Source organism: Sinocyclocheilus grahami, unplaced genomic scaffold (assembly GCF_001515645.1).
Source record: "Sinocyclocheilus grahami isolate Dianchi unplaced genomic scaffold, SAMN03320097.WGS_v1.1 scaffold103.1, whole genome shotgun sequence".
NCBI lineage: Eukaryota > Metazoa > Chordata > Actinopteri > Cypriniformes > Cyprinidae > Sinocyclocheilus > Sinocyclocheilus grahami.
In genome coordinates, this window is record NW_015505282.1 from 255,445 (window position 1) to 275,603 (window position 20,159).

Consider the following 20,159-nt stretch of genomic DNA (forward strand, 5'->3'; position numbering starts at 1 on the left):
TCTTAAGACTGCTAAATAGTAATATATTCTGACAGTAGAACATTAAACTAAACTTTTATTTTGACGGGTTGCCGTGAGGAACTTGCAGCTGCGGTGTATGTGATATGATGGTAGTTTTCTCAAATGAAACGGTAAAATGCTAATGAAGTGACTCTCAGAGCAGCTGGAGATGACATTCGTGTTCATATCATCATATAGTGAGACGGCAGAAGCTGAAAACACCGATGAGTGTAGTAAACAAAACAGTGAGCCGCGCCGTCCGCCATTCATTCATTGCGGAAATCATGGCGCCTTATGCGTGAAATCAGATGCTTCCGCAGATTTATAGTATTATTATAGCATTTCACCTGAGCATTGCGAATCACGCGTATGGCCATGATAAGCGCTGAATGAATGACAGGATTTCTGTTGTAACATCGCTCAAGGTAAATAAGGGTGACATCTAGAGGAAAACTAACGATAAGATTCACATTAATCAGATCTTGTTTTAAATGTGTGCCGAAATAAATACTGGAAAAGATCGATTCGCGGCTTTTGAGAATTGATATCGAATCGACGTCATTTATAAAAACGATTAATCGGAAAATCAATTTTTTTGCCCAGCCCTATGGCGCACCCACATCCAGCCCGCTCTTTAAAAAAATACTCCTCATGAAACTCAAACATTAAAAGCTGTTTTGATGCTGTGGCGTAACAAATCGCTGTATACGCCTGTATACAGTTTCTTTACTACTAGTTACAGCACAAAATAAACATCTGATGTAATCACTCAATCAGTGTTTCAACCACGAAAAGTTGTCAATAAAACATATTTTTAAACAATATGCCATCCATGTAACATTACATTTACTTTAGGAAGGCCATTCAATGTCCAAAACTCATTATCCAGCTAGAAAAACTCTAGAGAGAAGCATTTTCCTAAATATATGCACTATATTACATATTCATTATATTTTTACTTAACCTGTTGTCTTCATTATTTAATGAATGTTTGAATAAATGTAAAAAATGTTTTACACCTAGCATTTAATTGTTTACATTTCAAGAATAAATTGGAGAATAAACATTGCTATAAATATTAATTTTATGAGAGGTTTATAATTTAAATTTGACATAAAAACTGCCTTGTGTGCAAATTAAATGTTTGGTTTTTGGTTACATTTTCAGTTTTGGCTAAATTAAAAGTTTCATTTTGGTGTTTTGGTAAAACATATATATAAATTTTGATGCATCACAAATTAAAATTGTTTGTATTTTTATTTTACATAAAAAAAATGAAATATCAGAAAATAAAGAAATATTAATCTAGTAATAGTATTGTACAGCAAAATAAGTCCCCGTGACTCCTAGCAAAATACGACCTACCAAAACTCTAGAATTAGTGCTATAAAGGATTTTACATTTGATGATTACATTTTCAGTTTCTGCTAAAAGAGAACTTTAATTTTGGTGTTTTGGTAAAACACACACACACACACACATAATATTAATGCACATTAAGAACTTTTGACACTCATAAAGTGTAGTTCTCATTTCATTCCCTGTGACTCCTAGCAAAATATGACCCACCAAAACTCAAGAATGAGTGTTAGGAAGTCTAGATAGAATTGTTGAAGGTTATTTCACCTTTTGATGGATTCCCCAACATACTCATCCAGCTGTTGCCAACAGACAGTCCTCTCTCACACACCACCGAGACCTGCAACCAGCACACACACACACACACACACACACACACAAGAAAAACCACATCAGAAAGTGACCAAATAAAGACAAATGATCATCTGTTTAGCTGAACCTCACTGCGTGATACTCGGAGTCTGAATGCACTGAACTAATGAATGGCTGAACAAAGGAAGTTGTTTACCTTTTGGGCATCACAAAGCAGGAAGCAGAACGTCTCGGACAGCTCTTTCTCTGTGCGCCCATCATGCTTGAGCTCCCTTCGCTTCTCCATGAACTGCACATTCAAAACATCACAAGATTACTCTTGTACTTGATGCACAAAGATCGATCTCAAACATCCAGACAAAGCTGAAAGTATTATTGTTCAAAATTGGTCTCATAACCACAGACATATAACTACACACACAGCATTAAAGCCACGCTTGAATCTCAGTTGACCGCATAAAAATAATTATTCAGTAGGAATGAAGAATGAGATTACTTGGATTTGTGCAGACAACAATCTGACGAGACACACTGGGATTATAAACGGATTATAATTTGTTACTGTCGTCTTACTTTTACAGTGTAATGTGTTATGGTGGTATGTTTTATTTATCTAAATGCATATTTATATTTAAGTTTGCATACATTACTTAATCCACATGTGTATGCAAGTACTCAGAGCTCCCAGAAACTATAACAAATTCCTTGCCTGTGTCTGTGTGTGTATGTGCATTTGCCCAATAAAATGCATTGTGATTCTGACCAAGATGTGCTTCACACCTTTTTTTATTTTGAATGTGTGTTTTTAAAGGATTATTTCACCCAAATGGAAATCCTGTCATAATTTGTTCACCCTTACATTGTTCCAAACTCATGATTTCTTGATTTCTACCACACAACACAAGCAGAAAGTACTTGCTCTTGTTGACAGAATATAGCTCACATATGGACCATTTTGACTATTTTAAAGTTTGAAAGCTCCAGTCTCCTTTCACTCTAATTGCTTGAAACAGAGCAGTCAGATACATTCCTCAATACATTTCATTTTGTCATTCATGGAAGAAAGAAAGATATGTTATCTTTATATTAATTAGTCTAGTAGTTTTTCCTGTGGTATTGAAATTGGAATTGAGAATTTTAAAATATAACTGGCATGTGAAATTTTATAAAAAACAATGAAAGCAAAACAATGAAAGCAATACACTTTTGGTGATAAACTGGCTTGCAAAGAAAATCAAATGTTTCATAAAAACAAACCTATTCAGTGCTTAAAAATATGTACATAGGAAAAACAAGTTTTTGCAGCAATGGCAGGGCAAGTGATGATCTGAACTACTGGCCTAAAAAACTGTTACTGCTGAGTCTTGAGAAGCAATTCCTGTCTCTTGATAAGATTGTGTGCACTGACCTTGAGCGTCAAACAAAGAAAATAAAAAACACTGAACAGGCTGTACACTGAAAGCCCATCATGTTAAGGGTCTACAATCAGATGTTACACTCAGTGCTACACATATTCTGATTCTGTGACAAACAATCCATCTACATAAATATTCCTCACTTATAATGATGCTTCAATACATTTTGCAGCCATTTGAAAACAGGAGTTCACGTTTGCACACAGTCCATAACATGCAGTAAAATGCACCGCAGTAGAAGAGTGAAACACTCACGTCTTTCTCCAGCGGTTCGCTGTGGACTAGGCGAGGTTTGGAGTACGCAAACGTCCCGGTGGAGGAAGAGTCCTTGTAGCTGGAGGAGAGAATCTGCAGAACGTCAGAAAACTCTCTAGAGTCCGTAGACACAGACTGAAACAGAGCTGTGAATGGAGAACAAAACCGTCAGAACACAGTTACATCCTCTCGCACTCCTCATCTGAACCCTAGAAAGCAGACTATGGAGAATAGCTCATATATGGATAAGATCACAGGGGAATGAATCACAGCAGCAGTTTTTGTGTCATGCCACACAACAAATTTTGGTTATACAGAGGTTTACCGAAACCTCAAAATCAGGATGGTCAAATCTCCACAGCACATTACAAGCTACATGTTACTACTGATACATTACAAGCTACTGATGTCCAGATGTAACGATCCAGTTTCACATTTCTTTGATTATTTAGACAATTTAACTATTTTATATATATTTTTAAAAAACACATTAATTCATATTCTCTCTAATGTTGTCTTGTTAATTATGTATAAATGAAAGGCTATGATAGCAAATATGGTGCAAAAATAGTTTTAACATAACTACCATATTCTACAAACATTAAAAAAACAACAATAACTGATTATGAACAATTTTAAAGCAGAAGTTAAAAGATCTGTAGGTCCAAAAATCTACATGTAACATTTAACATTCACTAACAAATACTTTATATATTGTTATATCAGTTTAATTTCTACTGACAGGACCAGCCTTTATGCAAAAGGAAAAAACTTCTGACTCAGAGTGTATATATTTATTACCAATTAACTGATTAAACATTAGAAATCGACATCAAAGACGATGCATTTAAAAGCCTAGCCAAGGCAGCAGCACAAAACCATAATAGTTACTGACAAAAAATATTATAGTTGACAAACACTTAGAAAATCATGAGACATAATTTTTGGCCAATATTGCACACCCTAATTGTTCTACTGATAACTAACCTAATTATTTGTTAGATTTACTTTGTAAGAAAAGCAGAATATTACTTGTTAAAATGTTTTTCTTTTAAAATAAGTGGAGCCACCAGACTTATGGCTGCTCTCCATACTGTCCTACTGAAATAAAGGCGAACAGACCACTACATTTTACCTTGTATTATAAACCCTGCATCAATTGGTACATTTTGCAATAAAAAAAATAAAATAAACTTTTTGGAACCATTTCCCTAACCCCCGGTTCTGACAAGCATACCGTCTTCATGCAGTTGCTTATTATTAGTGGTTTATTTTAAAGAAGATCTGTAAAGTTGCAAAGACTAAAGTCTCAAATCCAAATAGATATTCTTTATAAAAGATAAGAGTCAGCCACACCTACCTAAAACGGCTCGTTCTAACACACCCCCACATATCTACCTCACTATGTGGGAAGATTTGCATAATGCCGCCCAAATGTTCACGCAAAGAAAGAAGGCGTAACTTTTATTCTCGCTGTAGTATTGTTGCCACCGTTGTTGCCATGCCGTGAAGGCGCTGTGTGTTTTGTTGTGAAAGCGGGCTCGTCACATGTGGTTGCCGTAAGCCCTCCGGACGCTCCTTCGTCGAATCCACCGGCCGCGCAGTTCTCAAGCCCGCCGCCGCCGCTCACTCTAGCCCTCCAGCCTCCGCTCACTCTAGCCCTCCGGCCGTTCCTCACTCTAGCCCTCCGGCCTCTGCTCACTCTAGCCCTCCGGCCGTTCTTCACTCAAGCCCGCCGCCTCTGCTCACTCTAGCCCTCCGGCCTCTCCTCACTCTAGCCCTCCGGCCGTTCTTCACTCAAGCCCGCCGCCTCTGCTCACTCTAGCCCTCCGGCCTCTCCTCACTCTAGCCCTCCGGCCGTTCTTCACTCAAGCCCGCCGCCTCTGCTCACTCTAGCCCTCCGGCCTCTCCTCACTCTAGCCCTCCGGCCGTTCTTCACTCAAGCCCGCCGCCTCTGCTCACTCTAGCCCTCCGGCCTCTCCTCACTCTAGCCCTCCGGCCGTTCTTCACTCAAGCCCGCCGCCTCTGCTCACTCTAGCCCTCCGGCCTCTCCTCACTCTAGCCCTCCGGCCGTTCTTCACTCAAGCCCGCCGCCTCTGCTCACTCTAGCCCTCCGGCCTCTCCTCACGCTAGCCCGTTTTCTTTCCTTATGGCTTTATAAAACTGGGTGACTGGGCTCTTTGTGGAAGTTGAATTTATTGTTTGTGCAGCGTTCAGGAATGTAACGTATGGGTTCCTACGGCTCTCATTTGGCAAGAATGATCAGACGGTTTCCTCGGCCTTGTGAAATGTTGCTAGCATCATGGATGGGCTCAGAAGACATCAGCTTCCCACCTTTTCTTCTTTCCTTCTTTGCCTAACTGTAGATATTAAAGGAACCGTTCACCCAAATATAAAAATTCTGTCAACATTTACAGAAGGAGATTCGGATCTTTTCCAGTGATTGGGGATGGACGCTTCAAAAATAACATAAAACATAAAAAAAACTACCATGATTATAGTCCATGTTGGATATAAATAACCTTGAAATTAACATTTGACAAAAATGCAATTTTTTTTTTTTAATTTTGGAGCTTTGTCGCCCCTTTTTCAGGAATGTAACGTATGGGTTCCTACGGCTCTCATTTGGCAAGAATGATCAGACGGTTTCCTCGGCCTTGTGAAATGTTGCTAGCATCATGGATGGGCTCAGAAGACATCAGCTTCCCACCTTTTCTTCTTTCCTTCTTTGCCTAACTGTAGATATTAAAGGAACCGTTCACCCAAATATAAAAATTCTGTCAACATTTACAGAAGGAGATTCGGATCTTTTCCAGTGATTGGGGATGGACGCTTCAAAAATAACATAAAACATAAAAAAAACTACCATGATTATAGTCCATGTTGGATATAAATAACCTTGAAATTAACATTTGACAAAAATGCAATTTTTTTTTTTTAATTTTGGAGCTTTGTCGCCCCTTTCACTTTGCTTTTTCAAAGTTTTGCCTACCATCTCCTTTTGTATTCAAGAAAGTCATAGGGGTTTGAAAAAAGGGTAATTAATAACAGAATTAGCCCGTAAAAAGACAGTATAAGTCATTATAATCTGTAATTATGCCCCCACTGGATGCAACAAATGCCTCGTTTATAATGGGTTTTGTAATGGTAATGTTTTTGAATCATTGCTCCGGCCAGACAGGGCATCATCACAATATGGTAAGGGGCATAATATTTCCGTCTCACGCTTGAGGTATTCAGCCAATCACAAAGCATTGGATAGCTGGTCAATCACAGCACACCTCGCTTTTCAGACCGATGAGCTTTGTAAAAATCAACGTGTTTCAGAAAGGCGGGGCATAGAGGAGAAACAATGTACAGTATGTGGAAAATAATGTGTTTTTTGAACCTTAAACTGCATAAACACATTTCATTACACCAAATACACAAAATAATGTTCTTTTTAGCAACATCATATGACCCCTTTAACAAAACAGCCAGATGAGAAACAAATCATAGACACTACTCCTCAATGAAGCAGGTCTGAAGCTTGTAATGGATGCATGTCTTATGTGTTTAGATACGGCTTACTGGTTGCCAAATCACTCTGTTAATAAATCAGTGATCAGTCTCTTCCTCTAATATCCTGATCGGTGCAATAACTATTATTGACAATCATCATGCATTTGTGAGGAGCATGATAATGTGTGTTTGCTTCAGATATTCAATGGTCACGGACATAAACATCAGTACCTATCCCACTAATTGACTCATTTTCAAATAGAAAGCAAGTTGATTTGTAGCATTTTAAACATGAATTCAGTTGCTGCTGAGAGACGCCGATACGCCCACCAACTCCCTCCAAATCCCCAGTGATCCCCATCTTAATGAGGCTGACAACTGCTAATGAACGGCTGGAAACTGGCTAGTAAAAGACACAGATTTAACAGACTACACCTTTACTTAGTCACCATGAAATCAAACCATTCTTAGTTTTCTAGAATGTTGGATAGTTTACTATACATTTATCTGCACACATCGTTATTAAAAAAAAAGTATTGTAATCTTTTAAGGCAAGACTTAGGTGAAATATGATAAACTTCTAACAAATATATATAACCTTACTTCCCCCGGATGATTGATTACAATACGAATTGCAAACTAGGGATGTTCATTTTAACCGGTTAACCGTTAACAGACCGTAAGAATTTTGACCGATTAATACAATCAGTTAAACGGTTTAAAAAGTCATTTATTTTATCATCAAAATATTTAAAAAGGTTTGCTGCATGGTTAAAATATGCTACTTGTATAAAAAAAAAGTTTTTTAGAGGGGAAAAAAAATGTAAGTCGCATTTTATTATTTCATTCAGAAATAGGCCTAATGCGGACGCGAAATGTTTACAAACATAATAATAAACACTGCAAACATAGCTAGGCTATTTTAGTTCCCCTCACTCCACAACAAATCCTTTCAATTAACAGTATTTAGAAAAGAACAAGAATTAAAAATATAAGAAGCTATAGCGAGGCTATATAAACGACAAGCCAAAACAAATTAATTTAGGCTAAAACGAAACTGAAACCAACATTGGGTCTCTCATTCGACACAAAATCAAATGTTTCCATATTCGCGATGTATTTGAATGCCAAAATATTATTTATTATGTAGCCTAGCCTAATTCACTCGTGTTCCAATATCCATGTAAAACTAAATTTTTGACATTTCACATTTGTTTGACAAAATGTTTAGCATAACATCACGTCGGTACGGTGATACACTTAACGGCACAAACTTTACTACATATTTAAACTGAGCAGTGTGATTTTCCCCATATGTTTGACTGACTGTATTTTATTATGATAATGAACAGGCTGCATTGTCAAGGTAGTAAAGCTTAACTGTGCGTGCGCATGCGGCGCCGGCGCAATCATTTGAGTTCCCTTAAGTGGTGAATTTACCAACACCACAAAACAGCACCAGAGAAAAAATTCCACGGGTAAAATAGTTTGTCTATCTTCTGTTGCTGGAATTAGATGGTTGAGATGACTGCAGAGACGGATTCTGCATTTGTGAGATGGACACACTCCTGTTATTTTCAGCTCATCGGAGAAAAGGATAAGAATGCTAAGCAATATGTGCGACACCAAACTCTCAACATGGAGAACTAGCACGAGTAACACCTGGAAACACTGGACTGGTGCCACTAACACGGAGCTATCGGAGAGAGAGAGAGCTGCGGGGTCGGAGAAGAGAAAAAGGTGGCGGACGAGCGCAGACAAGCAACAAAAATTAAGTTTAACTAAAAATAAAATCTGTTTTTATTAAATCATAGTGTATAAATAAAATGAATGAATATGCGAAATATGACTTAAATAGCCTAATTAACAGATTAACAAAACGAAAGGAAAAGACCGAGAGATATGCTGCTGAGTTTGGTTCATAGGCTATTTGTGTGGTGCGGCGCTCTACGAAAGTCCACAGAAAGGAAACCGAGATGACAGAAATAAAGTAAACACATTGCAGTTTCGAAAGATTTGTATGACCAAAAATAACAGTATTTTTTTTGTTGTTTGTTTCTGCTGTTCGATCACGCCAGCACCTCATGCACACATATACAGCATTGCAAACGTTGCAGTCGTTCATTATCAGAACAAAATACAGTCAACCAAACGTATAGATACACTGGTTAATTTAAATAGTGCGTACTGCGTAGTACAATCCGTGCCGTTCAGCCTGAGCTCGGGCCAAACACACATTTGCTCATGTGACGAGAATGTTTTTTAAGCGCGTTAAGTAAGCCTGGTTTACATAATAAATAATAGTTCGGCATTCAAAGACCTACCACATTACCCTCCACTGGATGTAGAATGAGCAGCAATAAACTGCATTTTGGCATTTTTTAATACTTATGTGGATATTTTGGTGAAAGTAACTCAAAAGTAGTGTAACGCATTACAATTCAGAGACAGTAATATTGTGATGTAACTAATTACTTTCAAAAGACAGTAACTAGTAAAATATAATGTATTACATTTTGGAAGTAACTTCCCAACACTGTCTAACAGTGGAAGCAACTACTCCTTTAAGTCAAAGATAATCGGAATTGTAAAAGGTTTGCCTTTATTTGTGTACATTCACAATAAAAACTAATCTTTGTGCTTTTGTAAAATAAGCCTAAAGAAAAATAGGATGCCGCTTTCTGCCGTCTGTTTCCTTTCGCACAGCACAATAATGAACCGAAACTCTGCGTACTAGGCTGCTCGTTGCACAGTGTTTCTTTCATTTTCTTAATTTATTAAGTATATATATATATATATATATATATATATATATATATTCTATATAAATATATATATATATATATATATATAGCTTAGCTTTATGATGTTTTTCTCCGCTCGCAGAAGCGCTGCAGGTGCGTGACGTGATATGATAGGACCATGTGAATCCTCATGTTCTGTTGTTTGCTGCTTTTTGCACATGTAAAATTAGTCCCCGGGAAACAAATGTTAGTATTTTTAAGGGTCACAGACACTTATCCTTTCTAATTTAATTCACTTCTAATTTAAAATAATCTTGTCGGTTAACGGTTAATAATCGGTTAACGAGCGTCCGTTGTCGGTTAGGAAAAATAACTGAAATGAACATCCATATTGCAAACATTGTTGTATTAACTAAAATATGCAAATGAGGCATTATCTCATTAAATATGCACTAATTTGCATACATTTTCTTAAAACACCCTTTAAAGATGTGTATTGTAACTGAAATCTACATATGCAAAACGATATAGTGCAACAAAAACACTTCTAAGTGTATTTTGGATGTGGCTTCTTCACTAGCCTGAAACAAGATGAAAAGCCAAATACCCCAAAATCTCAAAACTGAACAAAATCTCAAAACCATCTATTTTGGTTTCAATTTGTCTTTAAGTATAATCGGTGTAGCGTGTACTACGATAGATATATGTTCAGAATATATACAAAATTGCAATGCAAAGTTACTTAAAATATATTTTTTTACTATTAAATTAATTTAATATATAAACAAAAAATAGTCTACAGTATGACAGTCAAAAAGTTATATAAAATAACTATATAATGTGTTTCGTATTAATTATTTAGTGTTTATGCAGAAGCACTTAGAAGGCAATAGAACTGTTAATTAGAAATGGCACCAATTAAATGACTCACAACCATGATTCCTACACTCTTTAAATGTGTGTAAACGAGTGTTTGAACGAAACCTTGTTTAAAAAGATTCTTCAAACGCATGAATGGAAGTTTAGAATGTTTAAACAGAATATTCAACCGTTTGAATGGAACCTTTGGAACGTTTACACAGAATTCGTTATAAACAGGATATTTGAACTGAGCTTTGAATGTCAGAATACAAACTCGGATGAATTCTATAAACTTCTAAATGAAACTGGTAACTCCTTGGCTCTTTAAGGTTCATTTATGCGTTTAATTACTCATAATAATTCACATTTTGTTTGAAATTAATAATTCTCTATGTCTTTTTTAAATCATAAAATAGGCCTAAAGGAAATGCAGTGTTCTTCACTGTAAGTTACCCCAGGTGATATTCGGGTGTGGCAGATCAACCTGCTACCTGAGGGAGGGTATACACGCACACAAACACAAACACACAAACAAACACAAACACAAACACAAACACACACACACACACACAAACACACACACACACACACACACACACACGGAGAGAGAGAGAGATTTGATATCATCTCTTGTATTATGGGTTGTTGCACCGGATCTCCATTTATACCGTCATGTATTACTGAGCTGCCCATATAAAGAGCGTAACTGGGAATTTCAGACGCGAGCAACACGTTCCTGTGATGCACACTACTGGTGTCTAGGTTTAGAGCTCGCTAGAATTTGAGACACGGACCGAGTGTGAACGTTAAGACAAAGACAGCGGGCAGCGCACCTCTCTTTTCTCTGCTCTTCCGGGGGATGTGGAAGTTAAGCCGCGGCTGCTCCTCGGCGGGTTTCGTGGCCCATGAGGCGCTCTTTACCCGTCTCTCTTCATCGGGACTGTCCAGACATCCATACTCTTCCTCCGTGGCGCCATTTTGGCTCCGTGAAGGCGCAGCGGGGCTGTCGCAGGACTTTCCTCCTCGGTGCTCCATCGCTGCTCGACTCAGGAGCGGCCGCAGATCCTCCTCGCAGCGCGGAGAGCTGCAGGCAGCGCGGGGTTTGTGTGTGCTGAACGCGCCTCGTACCGCACATAAACATACACACGGGCATGCCCACTCATTCCCGCAGTGTGTGTGTGTGTGTGTGTGTGTGTGTGTGTGTGTGTGAAAGGGAGAGCGGATCGCAGCAGCGCCTCCCAGCGGCTCCAGTCTCACACACACACACACACGCACACACGCACACCTCGTACCGCACATAAACATACACACGGGCATGCCCACTCATTCCCGCAGTGTGTGTGTGTGTGTGTGTGTGTGTGTGTGTGTGTGTGAAAGGGAGAAAGGGAGACAGCAGCGCCTCCCAGCGGCTCCAGTCTCACACACACACACACACGCACACACACTCTCACTCTCTCTCTCTCTCTCTCTCTCACTCACACACACACACACACACCGCCTGCTGGAGTCCATGCTCCACTGTACACAGTCCCTCGGCTCATCACCAACACAAGTGACATATTCAAACACAGAATATAATAATGTGCATAAATATGACATAAAACATCGTCTGAACAAAATGTGAGTGAGCTGTACTTGCAGAAACTCATTGTTAAAGTTGTCTTGACAGTTTCCCAGTATTTGAAAGCTGTTGTTACTGCATTGCTAGGCACAGGCCTATATGAAGCCTTTCCGCCACTGAATAAACAATAAAAAAAGGTTATTGCGACTTTTTATTTTACAATTCGGACTTTTTTTTCTCAGAATTGTGGGATATCAACTTGCAATTGCGAGTTATAAAATCCGATTCTGAGGGGAAACTGATATGTTCTCAGAATTGTGTTTATATCTCGCATTTCTGACTTTATTTCTCAGAATCAGAATTGCGAGTTTATTTTTTAGAATTGCTCAGCTCAGTGAGTTTATATCGCACAATTCCGAGGCACACTAGGCAGCTGCCAGACTGCGGTTTTTTATTTATTTATTTATTTTATTTATTTTTTGCGGGCAAAAAGATCTACTGTCTATCCACCTTTTCCTGCGCCCCATATGCTTTGCGCAAATTATGTGAGTAACTTCCGTTTACACTGTAAACAATCAGCATAAGGTTCGCTCTATGAACGCATTAATAAGCATTTTTTAAACTGGGTGCAATGAGGTGACATTACACTCGCCCTTCAACCATCGCTTACTTCCAACATACCATGAATCACTCCTAAAGATCTAGATATGTCTACATTTCGTAACAATTACATTTTACAGCATCCGTGTGAAAACAAACCTGGACAGAGACGTGAGGATTTGGGGAGAAAAATTAATGATTCCAGGGAATTATTCATGGTTTATATCGTAAATTCAATCGGGAGAGCAGACCACAATTGCACAGTACATGTTGTCTTTTTCATTTACTTACAGCGGAATACAAAAGAAACATGATAGTAATCAGGAGGAAAATAATGCAGCAGGCTGAAAAGAGCTATTAGATGGCCTGGGGACTTGGGGAAAAAATGCCCCTGCACAAACAAATTAAATCTATTACGTCTGTTGCTAACAAAATGAATATGAATAGACAGTGTCGATTGCGCCATTAAATTAAGATCTGCTCATGTTGCACCGTATTTCATTTGAGGCGTTTTTACGGTGTTGCGCATTTAACCAATCATACACAATTCTGTTGCGCTTAGGAATGCAATGGCCAATCAGAGGCGTTCAGATGAGTCATCGTTCAAACATCAGTTTTGTTGAGTGCGTGCGCGTTCCCTGACTGAATTCTGGACTCTTGCGAATTCTCTCTTCTTAAACAACAAAGCGCAGATGCATGTACAATGTAAAGAGATTCATTCCACAGTGTATACAGCTTCAGTGATTATAACCATAGTTATTTTTTTCGAGAGTGCTTAAACTCGTCATAGATCAATGTTAGTGATAATGTCACTTTCTATATATAATGTATTCGCTGTTTGAATAACAGTGGAAAGGAAATGTTATATAATGATCAATTTCTAACGTTTTTATTAAATTGCAATCACGTTAAATACAAATTCAGTCCCATTAAACATTTTTTTTAGCCTACATTACACCCATGTCTTGTTATTGTCTAAAAAGAGGGTTTATGATGTTTAATACATTCGGCTGGTTTTAGCCTTACCCTGGAGTTGGTTCACTATGATATCACATCACATTAATATACCAAACGTAACGTTATTCTCTTCTGAAAATAGAAAATGAATGAAAATGTACAGCCCATTCAGTCAAAATGACAGATAGGAATTATTTGTAGCGCAATCTTGAAATGATTTTTTGCAGTCTTTTTGAGTGGAACCCCAAACCGGAAGTGGCATTTTGGCCAGACTTATCACAAAAATGCAGCTTTTCACATTACAAGACATTAACTGATGGACTGGAGTGGTGTGGATTATTGTGATGTTTTTATCAGCTGTTTGGACTCATTCTGACAGCACCCATTCACTGCAGAGGATAGAGACAGTGATGTAATGCTACATTTCTCCAAATCTGTTCTGATGAAGAAACAAACTCATCTACATTTTGGATGGCCTGAGGGTGAGCGCATATTCAGATTTTAATTATTTTATTAATTATTCATTTTTAATTTTTTGGGTGAACTGTGACTTTAAGGCTGGCCGCTTGAAAGAGTAGTAAAGTAAAATCACCTCTCCAAATCATGATTATGTTTTGCCAGAAAAAGAAAGTGTGGCATACAATAATATGGGGAATAATAATAATAATAATGATTATAAAAAGAAGAAGAAGAAGAAGAATATCTGTTGCCCTGGAGCACAAAAGCAGTCTTAAGTCGCTGGGGTATATTTGTAGCAATAGCCAACAATACATTGTATGGGTCAAAATTATCCATTTTTCTTGTATGCCAAAAATCATTAGGATATTAAGTAAAGATCATGTTCCACGAAGATATTTTGTAAATTTCCTACTGTAAATATATCAAAACTTAATTTTTGATTAGTAATATGCATTGCTAAGAACTTCATTTGGGCAACTTTAAAAGCGATTTTCTCAATATTTAGATTTTTTTGCACCCTCAGATTCCAGGTTTTCAAATAGTTGTATTTCAGCCAAATATTGTCCTATCTTCACAATCCTTACATCAATGGAAAGCTTATTTATTCAGCTTTTAGATGATGTATAAATCTCAATTTCGAGAAACTGACCCTTATGACTGGCTTTGTGATCCAGGGTCACAAATGTGTATCGGTAAAATAAACAAACAGTTATTGTCACATTCATTAAGCAATGACAGCTTGTCTAACTTTATTGTTTTTAGAAACTCAAAAGAGTTCAAAAAGGGCCTTCTGGAAATGGATGGAATTATATCTGCTGTATATAAAATTTCCCTAGTTAGAAAGTCAGGCTTAAAGACGGTAAATTGAATAATGAATCTGTCCGTTAGACAAAATCTTACATGTTAGTGATCTCTGTAATTAACAAAGCAGATGGTGTTAGAGAGCTGCTGTGCTGTCCTTCATCTGTCGTGTGCTATTGTTCTCCAGACTCATCCAGGTGTGAGTAATTATCCATATGCACACACGACCATCATCATGTGAAGAGGGGCCTCACCCAGGGGCCTGTTGCTGCCAGACAAAGATGCTCCTGAGATAAGTGGGTTCTTCAGGGAATATCACAGAACGAGGAGCTCCAGCCATATGACAGATCTGTTATTGCATCATCAATAGTAATAATCTTCCTCAAGGAGTTTCTGCTCTCACTAATCTGGACTGACATTAATATTTATTGTTCGAAATGCTTTTATTCATTGTACTTTCATTGAAATTTACTTTTATTCAGTAAGGATGCATTAAAGTGATCAAAAGCACCACTAATGATAATCAGAAATATTTCTTGAGCAGCAAATCAGCATATTAGAAAGATTTCTGAAGATCATGTGACACTGAAGAGTGGAGTAATGATGCTGAAAATTCAGCTTTGATCACAGAAATAAATGACAGTTTAAATAGTGCTGTCAAATGATTAATCACGTTCAAAATAAAAGTTTTTGTTTACATAAATTATGTTTGCGTGCTGTGTATATTTATTATTTATATATAAATACACATGCATGGATATATTTACGAAAAATATGTTATGTTTACATATTAAATATATTTATATATAATATAAATATATACATGTAGATATTTTCAAAATATATACTGTATGTGTGTGTATTTATAAATACATAATATACACAGTACTCATACATATGTAAATAAAAACTTCTATTTTGGACGCGATTAATCGTATGACAGCACTAATTTTCAAATATATTCAAATATTAAACAGCTATTTTGAATTGTAAAATTATTTCACAATTTTGCTGTTTTTACTGTAAATTTTATTTTAAAAATGAAGCCTTGGTAAGCATAAGACACTTAAAAAAAACATTGAAGTAATATTACGGGCTCCAAACCTTTGAACAGTAGTGTACGCAGTCAAATGTGTAAGAAGAGCATGGTAGCAGGAACACGTTGAAGTAATAGCCTACTTTGAAAGGTAGTGTATTGATCGTCATATAGAGCAGGAGCTAAATGTGTTTTTAACATTTGGCTCCCTGAGGTCTTCATTATGAAGATGTGATACACAGCACTAGAGGGACTCAGCAGTCCCTGAACATTGTTTTCCACTGTGTTTAAAGACGGTAAACATTCAAAGCTGAACTTAAACTTCACACCTTTGCATCAAAACATTTCCTACACTGAAAGCAAAGCGATTCTGAGCGTACATTACTATCCCCTCGAATAACTACAATGCTCATCATTTATAACATTACATAACAATTCACAACAAACATTATGTAAAGGAGAGAAATATTCAAGGTTTTTAAAATGTTTATTTGATTTTCTTCATTTTGTTACACACTGTCCATCAGCCAGTCTCTCTCATGTATTAAACATGCATTTCCACCTCAATTCACCTTCAAACTCTTCCATATGGCCCCGTGCGCTTTCTTTTCTCATCGTTTCTGATTTCTACAACATATAACCTCTCATTTCCTTTTAATCCAACAGCAACCAAACTATAAATAAACATCTTATATCATACATTTCAATACAATACTTTCAAGAGAGAAAAAAACAAACACAAGAAATGAAAAATGTAAAAGAAACAGAATAAAATACTTTTATAAACTGAACGCTGCACATCTGACAATACTGAAAACCACCAGACACGTTTTTGGCACAGATTGTTCTCTTTACAGCATAAGTTGTCGGTTTTGGCGGCGCACACAAAAACACTATGACAGAGATTGCGCTGATCTGCATGGTACAAGAGACGTTCTGTTTACGCTAACAAACTGCTACAGAAGAGTTTATGTACAAAACTGATATTTCCACCACAATGTCAATCCTCCAGAACTGAGCTCCTTTCAAAGTGCTTCACAGAATTCGTTTGTGGATTCTGCAATAGTTTTAATATTCATCATTGGATCTGGCTCTGACATCGACTGTGTGCTGAGACATACTCTATGAGATGAATATGTGTGAATATGCTGTCAAACAATCAATCGCGATTAATCACATCCAAAATAAAAGTGTTTGTTTACATAATATATGTGTGTATATTTATTATGTATATATAAATACAAACATGAATGTATATATAAGAGAAATATGTTGTTTATATATTAAATATATTTATATATAATATAAGAATATAAATATATAAATGTATATACAGTACATGTAAATATTTTCAAAATATATACAGTATGTGTGTATTTATATATACACACCACAAAAACTTTTATTTTAGATGCGATTAATCGCGATTAATCGTTTGACAGCACGAAATACTGTGATCGCCCTTTACTCATGAAAACATTCGACTGGTCATTTTTTATTAGTGATTATACGGAATGAACGTGGAACAATATTTCACCTTTTACACCGACGTGACTGTTTTCTTGCGCAGACAGCAGTGCATTTCAGTTGCAGACAGCGAGATTAAAGTGAAACGGTGGACCCAGATGCTCAGTTTCTGAACGATTGCCACAAACAAGCAAGGCACAGGATAACACAGAACCATGGACAGCAGCGTCAGTCTCCGAGAAGTGCTTCCTTTTCTGCAACACAATACTGAACAGGATGGCTCATGTTTTCACAGGCGTGAGGGTTAGGTCTGTCGGGTCCATCTGTGGGCACTCGGCGCTAGTGTCAGCACTGCAGTCTGAGCACTGAGCTGCTGTCTGTGGGTTCACAGCTTCTTTGGCCTGTCGAATGCAGTTGAGCCACTGCTGTTTATTGAAGGCATCGCTGGCCTGGAAGCAGTGCGTCTGAAGCTGTCCTCCGCTGCGAAATGCCACCCGGAAAAAGTTCTTGGCTAGAGGGAGACAAACAGAGATCGACATGTTTACAGCAGCTCTTTAGGCATCTGTAGTTCTGTGAAAAGCATTCACAGCATGTAGATTAAGACGGGGATTTTTGATGCCTGGGACTCCAGATACACTACTGGTCAAAAGTTTGGAATAATTAAAATTTTTTTCTTCTGCTCACCAAAGCGATATAAATATAAATATTTGCTGTAAAATAATATATTTTAAAAGAACAGTTTTCTATTCCAGTATATGTTCAAATGTAATTTATTGCTGTGATGAAAAATATTTCAGCATCATTACTCCAGTCTTCAGTGTCACACGATCCTTCAGAAATCAGTATAATATGACGATTTGCTGCTCAAGACACACTGTAAGAACACAGATTCCCTCACATATAGAGCCAGACGCTTGCGTCGTGTGGCGCGCATAATTCAAGACTGTACCCATCCTGGAAACATCCAGTTTACACTGCTACCTTCTGGGAGGCGCTACAGGGCTATCCAGGCCCGCACCTCCAGGCTTAAGAACTGTTTTTATCCACGTGCCATTAGAGAACTAAATGCATAATTACAATGGACTTTTTCTAATACTAATGTTTGATGTCTTTATATTCTTTTGTATGTTTCTTATCACATACAAAAGACGACCTTTGGGACAAGACCACGTGAGTCCTCTGCACAATTGGACTCTGCTGCAGCCTAGATTTAAACTGGGTTTGTCTGGCCAGAGGAGAAAGACACACTATTTCCCCATTTGATACTGTAAAGCTGCTTTGACACAACTTGCATTGTAAAAAGCGCTATATAAATAATGGTGACTTGACTTGACAAGGAGTTGCATTTGAATTTCATTGTACAATTGTGCAGAGCCAGACTGGGACGTACATATTAGAACACCGTACATATTAGTACCTTAGAGTAGTAATTCATACCCTTAAGGTACTAATTTGTAGGCCTGCCTATTAGGGGTAAAAAAAGGAACAAAGATGTCCTTTTAAGGGTCCTGTTCCAGTGACAAGCTGTTGTACCCCAAAAGGTGCCATTTTGGCCCCTTGTTTCCTGTATATACCTGTATGTACCGGCAGGGATTGTAGGTGGGGGGAGTGAATATACAGCGCTCTCTCCCACCTTCAATACCACGACTGAGCTGCCCTTGAGCAAGGCACCGAACCCCCAACTGCTCCCCGGGCGCCGCAGCATAAATGGCTGCCCACTGCTCCGGGTGTGTGTTCGCAGTGTGTGTGTGTGTTCACTGCTGTGTGTGTACACTAAGGATGGGTTAAATGCAGAGCACTAATTCCTAGTATGGGTCACCATACTTGGCCACATGTCACGTCACTTTTTTATATAGCCTATACATCCACAACCATTTCTGAAACCAGACAACCCTATTATTTGTATGGCCATCACATAAAAAAGGTCTAAATCCTTAGTCATTTTTTACATTAAAAACAGAATAGAAGTCTCTTCTGCTCACCAAGCCTGCATTTATTTGATCCAAAGTATAGCAAGAGCAGTAATATTGTGAAATATTTTTACTATTTAAAATAACTGCTTTTGATTGGAATATATATATATATATATATTTAAAACGTAATTTATTCCTGTGATCAAAAAGCTGAATTTTCATCATTACTCCAGTCTTCAGTGTCACATGATCCTTCAGAAATCATTCTAATCATTTGCTGTTCAAGAAACATATTTGTTGTTATTATTATTATTATCAATATTTAAAACAGTTGAGTACATCAGGATTCTTTGGAATATATATATATATATATATATTTAAAACGTAATTTATTCCTGTGATCAAAAAGCTGAATTTTCATCATTACTCCAGTGTCACATGATCCTTCAGAAATCATTCTAATCATTTGCTGTTCAAGAAACATATTTGTTGTTATTATTATTATTATCAATATTTAAAACAGTTGAGTACATCAGGATTCTTTGATGAATAAAAAGATCCAAAAGATCAGCATTTATCTTAAAGGGGTCATATGATGCTTTTTTAAAGATCATTATTTTGTGTATTTGGTGTAACAGAATATGTTGACATGCTTTAATGTTCAAAAAACACATTATTTTTCAAATACTGTACATTATTGTAGGTCCTCTATGCCCCGCCTCTCTCAAACACGTCGTTTTCTACAAAGTCCCTCCTTCCGACAAGCACAGTCTGCTCTGATTGGCCAGCTGACCCAGTGCATTATGATTGGCCGAACACCGCAAGCACTCGTCGGAAATGTAACATCCCTTACCATAATCGCAGCTTCATCTTTCAAAATAAATGTAAAGACAGACCCCGAAAGGGGAACAGAGTCGC

The 20,159-nt window shown here is 37.5% G+C and overlaps 2 protein-coding genes across 5 annotated transcripts in view; both read right to left on the reverse strand.

Moving 5' to 3' along the window:
* Positions 1-11,802, reverse strand: part of tasora (transcription activation suppressor a) — a 68,791-nt gene extending 56,989 nt beyond the window's left edge. For 2 of the 3 annotated variants that reach the window (XM_016276486.1, XM_016276488.1), the window contains exons 1-3: positions 3,342-3,411; positions 1,868-1,960; positions 1,627-1,699 (exon numbers count right to left, since the gene is read on the reverse strand). In XM_016276486.1, the coding sequence (XP_016131972.1) occupies positions 1,627-1,699; positions 1,868-1,957 (163 nt within the window). In that variant the 5' untranslated portion in view covers positions 1,958-1,960; positions 3,342-3,411. Of the gene's footprint in view, positions 1-1,626; positions 1,700-1,867; positions 1,961-3,341; positions 3,488-11,280; positions 11,569-11,732 lie in introns of those variants that run through there. The other variant, XM_016276489.1, reaches the window with a different exon arrangement.
* A 5,493-nt stretch (positions 11,803-17,295) lies between these two features.
* arhgef3 (Rho guanine nucleotide exchange factor (GEF) 3) overlaps positions 17,296-20,159 on the reverse strand; it is a 65,301-nt gene continuing 62,437 nt past the window's right edge. For both annotated transcript variants that reach the window (XM_016276497.1, XM_016276498.1), the window contains one exon: positions 17,296-17,839. In XM_016276497.1, coding sequence (XP_016131983.1) covers positions 17,610-17,839 — 230 coding nt within the window. In that variant the 3' untranslated portion in view covers positions 17,296-17,609. The remainder of the gene's footprint in view (positions 17,840-20,159) is intronic.